At 50.4% G+C, this 15,934-nt stretch overlaps 1 protein-coding gene across 15 annotated transcripts in view; it reads left to right on the top strand.

Annotated features, from left to right (window-relative positions):
- Nucleotides 1-15,934, top strand: part of LOC119390600 (bromodomain-containing protein 3) — a 197,157-nt gene that overhangs the window by 92,516 nt on the left and 88,707 nt on the right. For 12 of the 15 annotated variants that reach the window (XM_037658218.2, XM_049414078.1, XM_049414082.1 and 9 more), the window contains 5 exons: nt 10,378-10,629; nt 10,708-10,785; nt 11,204-11,305; nt 11,362-11,490; nt 11,559-11,756. In XM_037658218.2, coding sequence (XP_037514146.1) covers nt 10,378-10,629; nt 10,708-10,785; nt 11,204-11,305; nt 11,362-11,490; nt 11,559-11,756 — 759 coding nt within the window. The remainder of the gene's footprint in view (nt 1-10,377; nt 10,630-10,707; nt 10,786-11,203; nt 11,306-11,361; nt 11,491-11,558; nt 11,757-15,934) is intronic. The other 3 variants (XM_049414103.1, XM_049414100.1, XM_049414089.1) reach the window with 2 other exon arrangements.

The following is a 15,934-nucleotide window of genomic DNA, read 5'->3' as shown; positions in this document are numbered from 1 at the left end:
AAAGAGAACGAGTATGGGAAGCCATTCGTGAAAAAATGTTATTGTAAACTTCAAGTTTGTTTCTGTCTTTATTTTTTGGACAGCACCACGTTTTCCTCACGCCTGCAGTCTCAGTAAACATTCAGTCTCAGTCTGCGATGCCGCCTGAACCGTTGGCCTGAACCGTGTGTGGCCGCAAACTCGCCGTTTCGTTCTCCGAAGAAGCTGTACTCTAAATGTGACAGAAAGTGGCTATCAAACCAGACCACGCAAGTTATCTGCAATGTCATCGCTGAAGTGAGGCGCCGTCAGCGTGACTTGTCTGCAAATGCAGTGTGCCGGACTGTCGCCGAGCTCACCGGAGTGAGTGAGCGAACAGTTAAGCGTATCAAGGCTGAAGCTCTGCGGGCCCCACTTGCCTCCCTGAAGCGCAAGAAATTGAATTTCTCGGGCCAAGCTGAGTAGCGCATCATCGGCAAGACGCGGCTGCTGCGCCATTACACGTTTGCATTGGCAGCATTGCGGCGCAAAGTGCACAGCTACTTCATGCGCAATGAAATACGTACGGCCGAGAAACTACGCTCTGTGAAGGTGTGTAACCAGCAAAGCTTGATAAAATAATCTGCGTTTGTTGACCTAGAGTAATGAAATTTGGCAAGCATACTGAAGAGTGTCTCGAATAGCTATATATAAAGTTTCATTGCGATATCTCGAGTAGTTTTCAAATTACACTATGTTGCATGGTCTGATGACATAGTCTGCTGGTGAAAAGCCTAGCATTGTAACAAAACATGCCAGGAAGGTCCAAGTGGTTTTGATCTTTACTCAAAAGAACACTACACAGGATGACATTATTAAAAATTGCCTATTCCTTTTAGCTTTTTAAAAATAACATCCCCATCAGCTTCATGTATTGCATCAGAACTTCTCATGCACTAATTATCACATACAAAAAAAAACTAGGCCCTAAGCAAGGTAAAGAATAATGTCATCCTGTCAACAAGACTTCAAGGATTAAAAAAGAAAAAACAGAATCAAAATCTGTGTAGTAGTTGCCAAGATATCTGCTCCACGAGCTGAGCAAGATGCCAAAAAAACAGTATTGAGAAAACTGCGTTTAAAGTTTGGCCTTCTCTAAAACACCTAAAGATTGTGATCTTTGGTTTTTCTTAATGATGTTTCACTTCTTGGACATGTGGCCTTTCTCCAGTTTGCCTTTGATCTTTTTTCATAACCTTCTTTTTTTTGATCTAAAAAAAAAAACAGTATGGATTTCAAACCAAGTTCTCTGTATGAAGGTGTGGTGTGACAGATATGACAGAAAAGAAGATATTGCAGTCTAGTAAGGCCATATACAGTCGAACCTCGATATATCGAATGGCACGGCGATCGCGAAATAGTTTGATATATCCAGAATTCGATATAAAAAATCACGTAAAAAATGCGTCACGAACTTGTGGAAAACAACCAATGAACCAATCGTGGTGCAGTAAATACTCACTTGAAGATTCAAACAAAGTATTTATTGTGTTGGCTTAAAAAACTGAAAAAGAGTAGCCTGCTTTTTGTTGGCAATGGCGTGTTTGACGACTGCGTCCTCAACATAGTCCAGGCGATCCACAAGTGAAAGGCCGGTGCCTTCAATCGCGCTGCAGTGGCGGCGCGCAAGGGCCAAAGCGGCTACGACCTCAGCTGATGTCGGGAGCGGGGCACCATCAGCGCTTGCGGGATCCACCTCGGCAGCGTCTTCATTCGGCTGCTCAGCGGTAGCTTCGGCGACGATCTCTACATCCGTTAGCTCCGCCGTTGTACCAGTGCTGTCGTCACCTCCAACGAAGTCTTCGATGCACATGCTTTGCGGCTCCGCACCAACAAAGCTCTCCAGCTTGCTCCACGTTTCGCCGAGCTCGCTTTCTTCATCTGCGCATGCCAACCCAGCTTCCTCGGATTCTTCCACTGATGCTTCGTCAGTGCGTCCACCGAAGCCCGCATGCCGAAAGCAGTTGGCTATCGTCGACTGCTTGACGTTTTCCCACGACGCCTTGAGCATTTGGATGGCGCCCAAAAGATCGATCTTCAGATCTTGGCCCATCCGGAGTCTTACAAGCAAAATGTCGATCAGCCAACGCTTGTAGATAGACTTAAATGTGCGGATAATGCCCTGGTCCAACGGTTGGAGCTTCGAAGTGGTGTTGGGCGGCAGAAATACCACTTCGATGTTGCTCAGCTGGGCATCGGTGTGGTGTGTCGTGCAGTTATCGACGATAAGGCATACCTTCCGTCCCTGACGCACCAGGTCCGAATCCCACGCCTTCAGCCACTTGAGGAAAATATCCCTCGTCATCCACGACTTCTTATTCCAGGCATAAGTCACCGGAATATTGAGGCAGTTCCGCATGCACCTCGGGGTTTTAAATTTGCCAATTACAAGTGGCCGCAGCTTCGGGCTCCCATCCAATTTGGCAGCCAATAGGACCGTCACACGGGCCTTGCCTTGCTTGCCCCCGTGGCACTTGTCTCCGCGAGTGTCCAGCGTTTGCCGCGGAAGCATTTGCCAGAACAGGCCCGTCTCGTCAGCATTAAAGATTTGGCTCGGCTCATACTTGGCGAGAACTTTGGGCCACTCATGATCAAGCCACTTCTGAATTTCTTCATCATTGGCGTCCTCACTCTCTCCCGACACAGTCTTCCCGACAATGTTGAAACGAGTCTTAAAACGTAGCCAACCGCTACTCGCACTGAAATTCTCGACGCCGAGAATGAATGCAAAGTTCTTTGCCTTCTGTTGCAACATCGGCCCCGATACAGGAATATTTCGGGCCCTTGCGTCCATGAACTACTTGTGGAGAGACTTCTCAACATCTTCAAAAGCAGCTTTGCGTACATGCCGCGTGCCCGAGTGCTGACTCTTCTCGGCCTTGGCCTTTATGTCGGCTTTGTTTTTGAGCAGAGTACTCAATGTGCTCCTTGGTATGCCTAACCCGTCCGCGACGCTCGACTTCTTCTCACCATTCTCAACGCGCTGGATTGCTTCCAGTTTTGCTGCAAAAGTCAGGGTCGTCCGTTTCTTCGCGTCTGCAGCCATCGCTACACACACCACAACGCGCGGCAGGCCTAACACACGAGCACAACAACGACCGATGCGACGGATGCCTGGCGATACTATCAAGGAGGAGCTGGTGCAACAAGTGCAGTGCGTCGTTGCTGCAAGGCTGCGGCGTGCGTATGCCGCTACGTTCAAGTGGCGCACTCGGCGCCATCGATGTGTGCAGCAGTCGTAAACGCCCACCGCGCTACCGCTATTTTCGAGAGTTGCGGGAACGCTCGCCACCCGTCAACGGAGCGCGGGCGGTTTGGGGTGGCCGAGTTCGATATATCCATTATACGTCAAATTTCGTTCGAAATAAAAAATTAAAAATGCGTGCGATTTCCCACGTGATATAGGAACCGTTCGATATAGGCAATAATTCGATATGCCCGTGTTCGATATATCGAGGTTTGACTGTACTGAAATAATTACACATATTTCTTGTATTTATGCTGTAATTAGCATAATTAAGCCTTGCTTATTGATTACAATTAATCATAGAATAATTTTTATAAAGAGAGAGGTTTGTTGTGACAGAAAATGGCTCACACCACGATAGCCGATGCCTTCGTTCCAAATAGCAAACAGTTATGGCCAAGACATTAGTGGCACAGGGATTTTTGAGCAGTTTATTCAATGACGCGAGTCGGGCAGATAAAAATTCGTCCCCCTGCTTCCTACACGGTCTTTTGCCACTCTCGCGTATGAAACGTATTATCATTCGGCCGACCGCGGCAACGCTAGTCTACGAGGCTTTCATTGTTTCAGAACATTCATAAACGCCTGCGGCGATACCAAGCACGGCTCCAAGCACGTCTAAATTACATCACTAGTGCTTATTGATAGCACTCTGACCGTGAAGTGCTCGGCCGCGGGGTCCGTGGAGCTGGCGCGTGATGTGCTTGGTGACGGCGTTCGGTGATGATGCGGAATGCAAAGCTACGATGACGAAAAATCTGCGCGCAGTATACTTGGTATCGCATTTTCGGGTGCCGACGCGCGAAATTGCTACCGCTGCTCCGAGCAGTCCGTGGCCGTGGGGTCTGACGATCGAGCTTGGCTGTTGAGTTCACTGCCGGTGCGTAAAATGCCCATCCGCGGTTCTGAAGGGCCGGCGAGCGATGTGCTTCTTCGCTTGCGAAGAAGCACATAGCCGCGAGCATGCTAGCGCGTTGTTGTTGCCCGCAAAGTTCGAGGTTCGTCTCGCCAAACGGCGCCGTGAGCGGAGTTAGGCCTAGTGACGACACCGAGCAGTAGGTGCGCAGGCGTGGTGCCCGTTGTTTCAAAGTGCGCAATGCGTGGTCGTGAGTACAAAGAGTCGTCCCGCGATCGCCTTCGTCACGATGTCAGAAGTGCTGATAAACAGAACATCTAACCGCGAATCCGACGCTGAAGTCAACGCTTCAGTCGGTCCGAGACGCGCGTTTGCGATGTTCGCTAGGAGCGCGGCGCACCATCGTAATCAGATCGAACTTCCTCTTGCAGCTCCAAACTAAAGCGTAATAATATTTTAAGTGATCGTCGAGCCGTGAACACAGAACTATTACGAACGTGTCACGAAGTAGCGCGATTCTCGACAGCCGTGAACTCGCGACGCGCAGACGACAATCTCCGGGAGCGAGCATCGGACCAATGGCGAGGCGAGCTGGGGCAATATGGCGGACGCGGCCAATCGGAGGCCTCTGAACGACTCTCAAGTGTTTGCTTTTTGTGTGCTTCTTTCTGAATGGAGAAGCCCGCTGAAGTGGGGAATTTGAACACAGAAAAATGCCCTTTCCGACAAGCCCAAAAAGTTGGTTCGCGGTCGCGTCATCGCGGAGCTACAATTTTTTTAAAATCACTGTTTTTTTACGATTTCCACAATAATTTTCGCCACCTCGGAGGGCAAAACAAATTTTTCGAAGCACTTCTGGATGGTTTTCAGTGTAGATATTTTGGAATCTGATAGAAAAAGGGTTCCAGAAACTGAAAATTTGATTTTCAAAAAATCTGTTTTTTTTTTGCCATTTTTCGCAATACGAAAGCCGCGTCCCCCCTTAAATCTAAACCCAATTCAGCGGCATCATGGTACTTGCATTCAGTATTTATTCGAATACAATGCGAGCTCTTTCTCCCAATTTTTGCTACTAAAGTTGCCCCTCGCGTTACAATCTAGCAAACGCCGTATTCAGGTTGCGGTGTGCGCTTGGTGGCGTTCATCATATTCCCATGTGTCTTATTTTTTCTTCAGGCTTCACCCGCAAAGACTGTTTGGAATGCTCCGTGACCGCGATGCGATGTTCCAGAATCGCCACGATTGTTTTAGACCTTTCTGTTAAGATTGCGCGCTGTACGCGAATAGTCGGAGATTACGTGGCCACCAGCGATAACACTGGAACATTCGATAGAACATGTATAAAAGCCGACACGCTTTACGACTTGTGAGAATTATTGACGGAAGACGCTCTGACTGACTCGTTTCCCGCCCACAGTTTTGGCCAAATAAAGAGTTTCATCTTCGACACACCCACTGCTGCCTTCGTCAACGTAACAACCCTGTGACAATATACAGTACAGTAGGTAGATGCATCTACGCACACTGATGTTCCCATTCTGCGTGTAGACGTGGTGCTAAACGCTTTAGCGATGGGAGCAAGCGAAACCGAAACTGGAACTAAAATCGGCTTCAAGATGCCGAACTACTTGCGTAGTAACACAAATGTGCGGATGCCCCGCCTCCGTAGCCTTCGCTCCAATGCCAAGATAAGTTGTCGCCGAGTATAGTCTGTCTGCTATCTCCATCGCCTTCTCGCGTAAAATGCTGCCGTCGAAGTTAATACCGGCAGCGCGAGCTTGTTTGAACCAGGTGAGAAGAGCCTCGTTTAGGTTCCCATACTTGGCGCCACGAGCCTGCTTGGCTTTCGGGCCGAAGAGCGCAGCATTCCCTTCGATCTCTGCACGCTTCGAGACGATGCTGTTAAGCGTTGACGGTGGTAGTCCAAGGTCTTTTGCAATGTCGACCCTTTTCCGTGCTGGCTGCGTGTCGACTGCGTTGAGTACGTCCAGCTTTTCCTTGAAGGAAAGCTGCTTGCGCGACGCCATCAAGGCACGACGAAGATCGCGGTGACAAGTTCAACGGTGGTATTCGAGAGGCTTAATACACAACGGCGATTGAAGACGAGTCACGAGACTGTTCCAAACGTGCGGCGGTACTTTTATATGAAGGCTGACTGTTACGCACTTCCGGTATTCCATAGTGAAACTTCCGTTGTAAGCACAGTGATGATGGTGATAGCACTCTTCGCGGATTGCCATCTAGTGGCGACTTTTCCAAATCTCGCTTGCGCTCCTTGCAGCCAGTTTGGTAGCCAAGCCAGGCCAAGACTGTCGAAAGTCAAATCAAAATGGCGGTGCCCGGGCGGGTTCGGCCACAGAGTTTCTTACAGTTACCTAGAGGGAAAACTAGCGCTTTGAGCTGTTGTATGCATGGAAATGCTGGGATATGTGAGACTTGGCTCGCTTTCGCATCGTTCGCGAAAAGCCCGGACACCTCGAAGACTCGTCTGGCTTCAGCGCCTTCCTTGCGTCAAAATACAGTCAAACCTCGATATATCGAACACGGACATATCGAATTATTGCCTATATCGAACGGTTCCTATATCACGTGGGAAATCGCATGCATTTTTAATTTTTTATTTCGAACGAAGTTTGACGTATAATGGATATATCGAACTCGGCCACCCCAAACCGCCCGCGCTCCGTTGACAGGCGGCGAGCTTTCCCGCCGCGCTCCGTTGACAGGCGGCGAGCTTTCCCGCAACTCTCGAAAATAGCGGTAGCGCGGTGGGCGTTTACGACTGCTGCACACATCGATGGCGCCGAGTGCGCCACTTGAACGTAGCGGCATACGCACGCCGCAGCCTTGCAGCAATGACGCACTGCACTTGTTGCACCAGCTCCTCCTTGATAGTATCGCCAGGCATCCGTCGCATCGGTCGTTGTTGTGCTCGTGTGTTAGGCCTGCCGCGCGTTGTGGTGTGTGTAGCGATGGCTGCAGACGCGAAGAAACGGACGACCCTGACTTTTGCAGCAAAACTGGAAGCAATCCAGGCTGAAGGCGTGGCATTCGGACCTGGTGCGTCAGGGACGGAAGGTATGCCTTATCGTCGGTAACTGCACGGCACACCACACCGATGCCCAGCTGAGCAACATCGAAGTGGTATTTCTGCCGCCCAACACCACTTCGAAGCTCCAACCGTTGGACCAGGGCATTATCCGCACATTTAAGTCTATCTACAAGCGTCGGCTGATCGACATTTTGCTTGTAAGACTCCGGATGGGCCAAGATCTGAAGATCGATCTTTTGGGCGCCATCCAAATGCTCAAGGCGTCGTGGGAAAACGTCAAGCAGTCGACGATAGCCAACTGCTTTCGGCATGCGGGCTTCGGTGGACGCACTGACGAAGCATCAGTGGAAGAATCCGAGGAAGCTGAGTTGGCATGCGCAGATGAAGAAAGCGAGCTCGCCGAAACGTGGAGCAAGCTGGAGAGCTTTGTTGGTGCGGAGCCGCAAAGCAGCGAAGGTTGTTTCTCTCGACTGAAGGGGTTCCTGGAAAAGGGGCAATGGTGCTCCCTCTCCAAGTGACCTGTTTGCTCCCACTGCCAGTCTACGATCGCACCAGCATTAAGGAAAGGAAATCGGCGCGTATGCTCTCCCACTGTGTAACCTCCAACCATTCTGCTTTGCTGGTACACATTTGCTCTCAATTACGGGAGAGCCAGCAATTTTTTTTTTCACTCATACTGCAATATTGAATCATTCAACGCCTACACATTGTTCCTTTCAATGCGTTTTCTTGTGCAACAGTTTTAATTGCATTGGTGCATATGAGGAACTTTCTATTTGAACATCTGAAGCACAGTATTCTGACTGCACACTTGAAGACCGGCTTGGAAGGTGCCACAAGTATTGCACTGGTACAGTATAGACCGCTTATAACGTAAGTCGCCGGAGTTGCGAATATCCGCACTATAAGCGGTACCGCACTATAACCAAAACAACCTTCTACAAAGGCTGCAGTTGCACAAAACGTGTTGAGCATGTAGCCTCGCGTGTCCGATAATCGACATATGCGATTTGGGGCGCTTACAACCACTTAAATCTCCGAATGTTCAAAAATTAACCGCCAAAGACCCGCATTGCCAACGAAATGAACACGGGGGGAAAAAGCAAACAAAACAAAGTGCCATCGCGGAAATTCGCCGACTACGTTTCAGGCCACCTCGAGGTATGCGCATTACACAGAAACCATGTCGAATCGCGACCGAAATTTCACGTGCTGAGCGGTACCGATCGTTCGATATCACGGGCGCGCACGCGATGTCCAAGACATTGCAATCGAATCCGGAACCACCATTCGAGAGTTGCATGTGCCAACCATGCCCTCGTTTTCATTAACGATATGATTCTCTTCCCTTCAAGTGCAGCCATCGCAAAAAGTTTCGTTGATTCCGCACCAAACCGCAACTTTCATCGCCCGCGACCGCTACCGAAAAGCAACCAACGCTGATTAGGCCTAGCGTGCGGTTCAGCATGTTGTCGTGGGAAATTTCTCCAAGACAACATGAAGATCGGACGTCGAAAAGATCGCACTCAAGCACTAACCCAAGAACAGCGCGCATGATACGAAGTTTGTGCGGTTTATGTTCGCGGCTGGGAGATCAACGGCGACAAAAGCCCGCCAAGCTCGTTTAAGTCCGCGCACTGGCAGAAAAGGCGAAAGCTCGCGTCATGAAGCCGCAAAACTTTTCAATTTGCGGACGAGGTAGCAGACGCGATATCTGTAGCAAGTGTGATAACGACGACGCTTTTCCCGACAGGAAACTTACTTTAAAGCGCACTTGATGAGGACGCGATCGTACGTTCCACGCGTAACGCGCTGCCGGCAAGCGGCCGCGGAGCCTTGCCGCCGCCGGTGCAAAGGCTACTCCGTCGCCTAGGCAACCACCATCCTTCCCCACTCTGCGAGCCCGCACAGCGCTGCCGCGGTCTTTTTCCTCCCTCCGCCCCTCGTTCGTTCACTGTGCGTGCCCTCGCCCTTCGTAACGACCGCGTCGCTCCCTCCCCAGCAGTGTACCTCCTTTGAGAACCGCACTCGCTACCGCGTTTGTCAGAAATATTTTCTCGCAACCGCATTATAAACGGTATTTCATCTTGGGGGACTGCACAATAAGCGGTATGCGTATACATGCGGTTCTATGGGAGGGTAAACGGGAGTCGAAAAAGACCGCATTATAACCGGTCCTGCACTATATGCGGTTACGTTATAAGTGGTCTGCACTGTAATAGGCAAGCACCAAAGTTTAAGTTAGACATGTCTGCAGTATGTCCGGTGCTCTCTAAAAAATTGTCTAGGAGCATTTCTTAAATCTTTTTATCTCCATATAACGCTCCGCCGGCAATGAACAAATTTGTATAACATACGCAGCCATAGCTCAGTGGTAGAGCATCGGACGTTTGTGAAGGTCGCAGGGTCGGTCCACCTTTTTTTCCACTTTACTTTCTTCACAGTTACATCATAATTACTACAAATAACACCCCCTATACTTGACTTTCTTGTTTGTTAGTTCTGAATTATGTTGTCTAGAAAAGAAAAAACGAGCCCTTAAAAATCTCCCTTCTTTCCTTCATACATAGTTGGATGTGAGGTTTAAATTGCATGTTCACCTCAGACATATTTTAACTTTAAAATTAAACGTAATGACACGTACCAATGTTTAACGGGAACTTGTTCCAAGATTGGGAAGGAATGAGGACGGTAGTTCAGTTTCCAATCCGTGTGCGTGGGCCGCGCACGTGCCTTCAGAACTATGACGTTGCTATCTATGATAGTGTATTCTGCTGTTGCAGCAATCAGCATCGCTTTGACTAAGTGAGTGTTGGATGCGCATGTATTTTCGGTGTTTAGTCGTCGCCGTAGATGGTCATGCCGATAGTGCCCGCAAGTTTCGTCCACAGTGGTTGTGGCAAACGATAACCACAATTCCGATTGTGTGTGCGCTCGCTGCGCCCGTACTTCCTAAAGCTTCCAGAGCATACTGCTCTCTGCTGTCGCTCGACGGATTCGGTACCAAAGTTTGTATCGCCTGTCGTGACACGGGAAAGTGTTCGGAACATCTGAATTTTGGCCCATTGTACATTCTGCAATTCGGCCGGAGAATTTTAGGAATTCGTATCAGCTGGGATCGTATCACCAAGATTCTGTGTAAAATGCATGTCTGCTTGATTCATGGAAGTTTTGCTGAGAAGTGGCCTTTGATGACATGCGCAGGTGAAAAAAGGTGTGAAAAGAAAAGCTGACACGACAACACCACTGCCTCTGGAGCCTGGTGCTTATGGCGGTGCTCCCCCCGAGGCCAAGAAGGTGTCAACGCGGCGCGAGAGTGGGCGACCCATCAAGAAGCCCAGCAAGGACCTGCCAGACACCCAGCAGCACAGTTCCAAGCCCAAGAAGGGCAAGCTCACTGAACAGATGAAGTACTGCAACAGCATCCTGAAGGAGTTGTTTGCCAAGAAGCATGCTGTGAGTATGGTGCCTGTGGCCATTGTTAGTGTGCTGAGTGTGTTGTTGTTGTCCTTCCATGATGGGTTCTAACCGGAGGTCTGCACGGGGGCATTGTTCTTGAAGGGGCCGAGCCTGAATGCGAGACGTCCACGCCGGGCGCAGCAGCCCAGGCCCGTGAGTTACCCTTCCGTTGTTGCTCTGCTGGGGTTGTGGCCCTCTTCTTCCCTCTGTCCTCTGTGCGCCCACCCGTGCAGACCTCTGGGGGGAAGAGAGAGGGTTGCATGAACACGCAAGCGGGAACACTTGGGCAGGACAATGTGGCGGGTGCTTACAAGCATCCTCGTCAAAGCACCATCAACGGGCACCTATCACAATCGGCAGCTCTTTAGCTGATGACCTGCCATTTTCGGCCACCTGTCTTAACACGAGTGCATACACCTTGTTGTAACAAAGCCTCATCATGTGCAGCAAAAGCATAGCCAGCATATGGTTTGATGGACATGCGTCCTGCGTGCGTGTTCCTGAGGCCCTTCTTGCAATTGTTGATCCTATGTAAGAGCCTCTCTACAATGGCTGGTTCCCTCCCTTGTAGGGCTATGCATGGCCCTTCTACAAGCCTGTGGATGCGGAGCTCCTGGGACTGCACGACTATCATGAGATCATCAAGCACCCAATGGATCTCGGCACAGTCAAGGTACAGTTAGTCCATCAGTCTGACTGCCACACTCGTACAACAACGCTTCTCTGCAGCAAAAGATGGACAACCGGGAGTACAAAAGCCCAGAGGAGTTTGCTGGTGATGTGCGGTTAATATTTACCAACTGCTACAAGTACAACCCTCCTGACCACGAGGTGGTTGCCATGGCGAGGAAGCTACAGGTAGCGACCCTGCTAAAGTGCTGCTTGTAGCAGGCATCGAAGTGGCTTTTTCTTCTTCTTGCTTGCAGGATGTTTTTGAGATGAGGTATGCCAAGATGCCCGATGAGCCACCGCCAAGTGAGCCCCAGCCTGTGTCGCATGCCGACCGGGTGGACTCTGAGAGTAGCTCCAGCTCACGGTCATCCTCGAGTGCGAGCTCGTCTTCAAGCGACTCTGAGGACAGTGATGAAGAACGTGAACGGAAGCTGCAACAGCTTCAGGAGCAGGTGAGCATATAAGCTGCTGCCTAGCATAACTTGAGAAAAGAATGGTTTTCATTTTGGAGCATAATGCACTGGCTTGTTTGAAATTGTAGCATTTTTCTCACTGTATTCACACAAATGTGTGCCAGTTTCCTATGAGTAAGAGCTACCAACATCAAAAGACGGTGTCATTTGAGTACGGCGAATGTAGGATTAATGATTCAGGGGTGGAAGTGCTGTTCCATGTTGGTCCGAAGTGTAATATTTGTTAGTAACTGCTCTGAACCTGCTCCACAGTGGCGTCGGGGAAACTAAGAACAATGAACTCAAGCCATGTGACCATCCAGCAAGCCTGAACGAAACCAAAAAAGCTGTATATACTATCATCCTAGTATGCTAGTATTAAGAACTAGAAGACGGTAATGCCAAGGAAAGTATAGGAGATATTATTTGTAATAATTGAGATATACAGTCGAACACGGATATATCGAGCCCACATATATCGAATTTTCGGCTATATCGAACTCGCAAATTATCCCCTTGTACAGTGCAGACCACTTATAACGTAACCGCATATAGTGCAGGACCGGTTATAATGAGGTCTTTTTCGACTCCCGTTTACCCTCCCATAGAACCGCATGTATACGCATACCGCTTATTGTGCAGTCCCCCAAGATGAAATACCGTTTATAATGCGGTTGCGGGAAAATATTTCCGACAAACGCGGTAGCGAGTGCGGTTCTCAAAGGAGGTAAGCCGCTGGGGAGGGAGCGACGAGGTCGTTACAAAGGGCGAGGGCACGCACAGTGAACGAACGAGGGGCGGAGGGAGGAAAAAGACCGCGGCAGCGCTGTGCGGGCTCGCCGAGTGGGGAAGGATGGTGGTTGCCTAGGCGACGGAGTAGCCTTTGCACCGGCGGCGGCAAGGCTCCGCGGCCGCTTGCCGGCAGTGCGTTCCGCGTGCAACGTACGATCGCGTCCTCATCAAACGCGCTTTAAAGCAAGTTTCCTGTTGGGAAAAGCGTCGTCGTTATCACACTTGCTACAGATATCGCGTTTGCTACCTCGTCCGCAAATTGAAAAGTTTTGCTGATCTCATGACGCGGGCTTTCGCCTTTTCTGCCAGTGCGCGGATTTAAACCTTGGCGGGCTTTTGTCGCCGTTGATCTCCCGGCCGCGAACACTAACTTCGTATCACGCGCGCTGTTCTTGGGTTAGTGCTTGAGTGCGATCCTTTCGACCTCCGATCTTCTTGTCTTGGACAAACTTCCCGCGACTACATGCTGAACCGCAGGCTAGGCCTAATCAGCGTTGGTTGCTTTTCGGTAGCGGTCACGGCCGATAAAAGTTGCGGTTTGGTGTGGAATCAACGAAACTTTTTGCGATGGCTGCGCTTGAAGGGAAGGGAATCGTATCGTTAATGAAAACGAGGGCATGGTTGGCACATGCAGCTCTCGAATGGAGGTTCCGGATTCGATTGCAATGTCTTGGACATCGCGTGCGCGCCCGTGAAATCGAACGATCGGTACCGCTCAGCACGTGAAATTTCGGTCGCGATTCGACATGATTTCGGTGTAATGCGCATACCTCGAGGTAGTCGGCGAATTTCCGCGATGGCACTTTGTTTTGTTTTCTTTTTTTCCCCGTGTTCATTTCGTTGGCAATGCGGGTCTTTGGCGGTTAATTTTTGAACATTCGGAGATTTAAGTGGTTGTGAGCGCCCCAAATTGCATATGTCGATTATCGGACACGCGAGGCTACATGCTCAACACGTTTTGCGCAAGTGCAGACTTTGAAAAAGGTTGTTTTGGTTATAGTGCAGTACCGCTTATAGTGCGGATATTCGCGACTCCGGCGACTTACGTTATAAGCGGTCTATACTGTATATCCTTTGTAAAAGTGAAGCTTGCAAGCTTATATCGAATGTATTTTTACCCGCCATCGGATATACTGAACGCCGCGTGAGCTGGAAGGTGCGCTTCGGCACACGCTGCGCACCGCGACACCCGAAAAGCTCGAAAAACGTGAGGGCGAGAGGGCTCTGACTGTACTGCTGTTGGGTGCGTTCTCCAACTTGCGGAACGGCTTTTTTAGGGACGAAGCTCCTTATGGTCTAGGGCAATCCCTCGTCCCTCCGGCGTACCCAGTAGCGTCTCTCTTATCATACAATAGATGGCGCTGTCCCATAGAGATGCATGCAAACTGCAGCTTGGTGACAGTATACTAGATGGCGCTGTACGCATTCTGTGTCATTGCCATTTCTCGTCTAGTTTCCTTGATGGTGCTGTCCCGTAGAGATGTGTGCAATATGGCGATTGGGTGATTGGACACTAGATGGCGTTGGAGGTGCCGCTGCTCTCCGATTGGCTGCTGCGCGGGGCTGCGCCGGCGCGCCTGTTATCTCATTTTCCTAGATCGTCGCCGTACGCGTCGGATAGCGCATGGACGACGAGGAGCGCCGGGTGCGGAAGGCCGCTGCGGCTCATACTCGTCGGCAGGATCCCGCGGTGCGAGCTCGAGAGCCTGCCGCGAAGCGAGCGCGGCGCCGGGCGGATCCCGAGACGGTGCGCGCCAAGGACGCCGCTGCCAAGCGTGCGCAATGAGAAGCGGATCCCGATACAGTGCGCGCTACGCTGCGAAACGGGCTCAACGAGAAGCGGACCCCGGAATGCGAGAGCGGGAAGCGGCGGTGTCCCTCCGGCAACGTTCCCCCGAGCGTAGCATCATATATGAGTGGGCAAAACTTGCGAGGATTGACAATTTACCAGATTACCTCCGGAGCTTCGCCAACTCATCATCATTCACTTCGTGGATAGGGCGTGATTTTTTTTCTTTTTTTCTTTCTCTCTTTCTCATGCTTTCTCCGCGTTACCGTTGGCTCGGAGAGCAGGAACAAAGCCGGCAGCCTCCTCCTTTTGCCTTTTCTTTTTTTAGAACAGGAACGAAGAACCCGGCGGCCTCCTCTTTTCGCCCTTTTTTTTTTTTTTGCTGTTTTGTGAGTTTTGATCAGCCAACCACAGCCCGCGCCTTTCGTACATCGCTGCTGCCCTCGTAGGTAGCCCGGGTAGCCATCGCGACTGATAGCGAGCGCTTTGTTGGCGGAGTTCACTTCTGTGAGTTGTCGCATACCACTGCATTCCTCTTTTGCATGCGTGCTGTGCAAAGGTGCTGCGGACTGCTTGAATTTTCAACTTCTCGTGTGGCAATGGCCATCGTCAACAAGCGCAAGAACACAGTGGCCAACTACTTTCGGAAGGCAGGCTTCGTGACGGCGGAACTTGCAGAAACCGGTGAAGACGGCGACGAAGAGCGCATAGACGACGCATTTCGCAAGTTGTCCCTCTTCCCGGCTGCCGCTCCACCCGAAGTATCTGCGGACGATTTCGTGGAAGCGGACTGCAATGTTCAGGCTGTTGCGAGCCTCGCCGCCGACGACATTGTAGCTGCGGTCGCAGGGACCCAGGATGCCCAGGCCAACAGCTCAAGTGGCGACGAAGATCGTCCGGACAAGGCGGCGGCTACTCGCGCATATTCCGCCGCTGAACTGGCGGCAGCGTTCGGCTTGATTTTCTGTTGTTTCGGCGACATGGAGGGAACCGGGCTGTCGCACCTGGGCAGCCTCTATAAGATCGAGGCCAGTGTCTTCAACTTCATTTCGAAGACGAAGAAGCAGGCCAAGATACCGTATTTACTCTATTCTAACGCGACCACGATTGTAATGCGAGGGGTGACTTTTCATTGCGTCCAGGAAGAAAAAAATTGCTATATCGGTATTAGATTGTAACCCGAGGGTCGACTTTAGGTAGCAAAAATCTGGAAAAAAACTCGCGTTATATTCAAGTAAATACGGTAAGCGATTTTTTTTTCACGCAAATAAAACATTCTGTTGCATCGTGTGTGCAGAATTAGTTGTCATTCTTGAATGCGCCGATTGTAGGTGATCGCCTGCCACTGGTAAGGTCTCGGGGCCTGTATTATTTTATATCAAATTTTTCATATATTGAACTAATTTGCGATCCCCTTCAAGTTCGATATATCCATGTTTGACTGTAAATGTGAAGAAAGTAAAGTGGACGAAGATAACTTGCCGCCGGCAGGGACCGTACCTGTGACCTTCGAATAACGCATCCGATGCTCAACCACTGAGTTACGGCGGCGGTCATCTCCCCGTCCACTTTATAGGGTATATACAGTTGACTCCCG

Source organism: Rhipicephalus sanguineus, chromosome 1 (genome assembly GCF_013339695.2).
Source record: "Rhipicephalus sanguineus isolate Rsan-2018 chromosome 1, BIME_Rsan_1.4, whole genome shotgun sequence".
NCBI classification, from domain to species: domain Eukaryota; kingdom Metazoa; phylum Arthropoda; class Arachnida; order Ixodida; family Ixodidae; genus Rhipicephalus; species Rhipicephalus sanguineus.
This window is presented reverse-complemented; position numbering and strand designations above follow the sequence as displayed.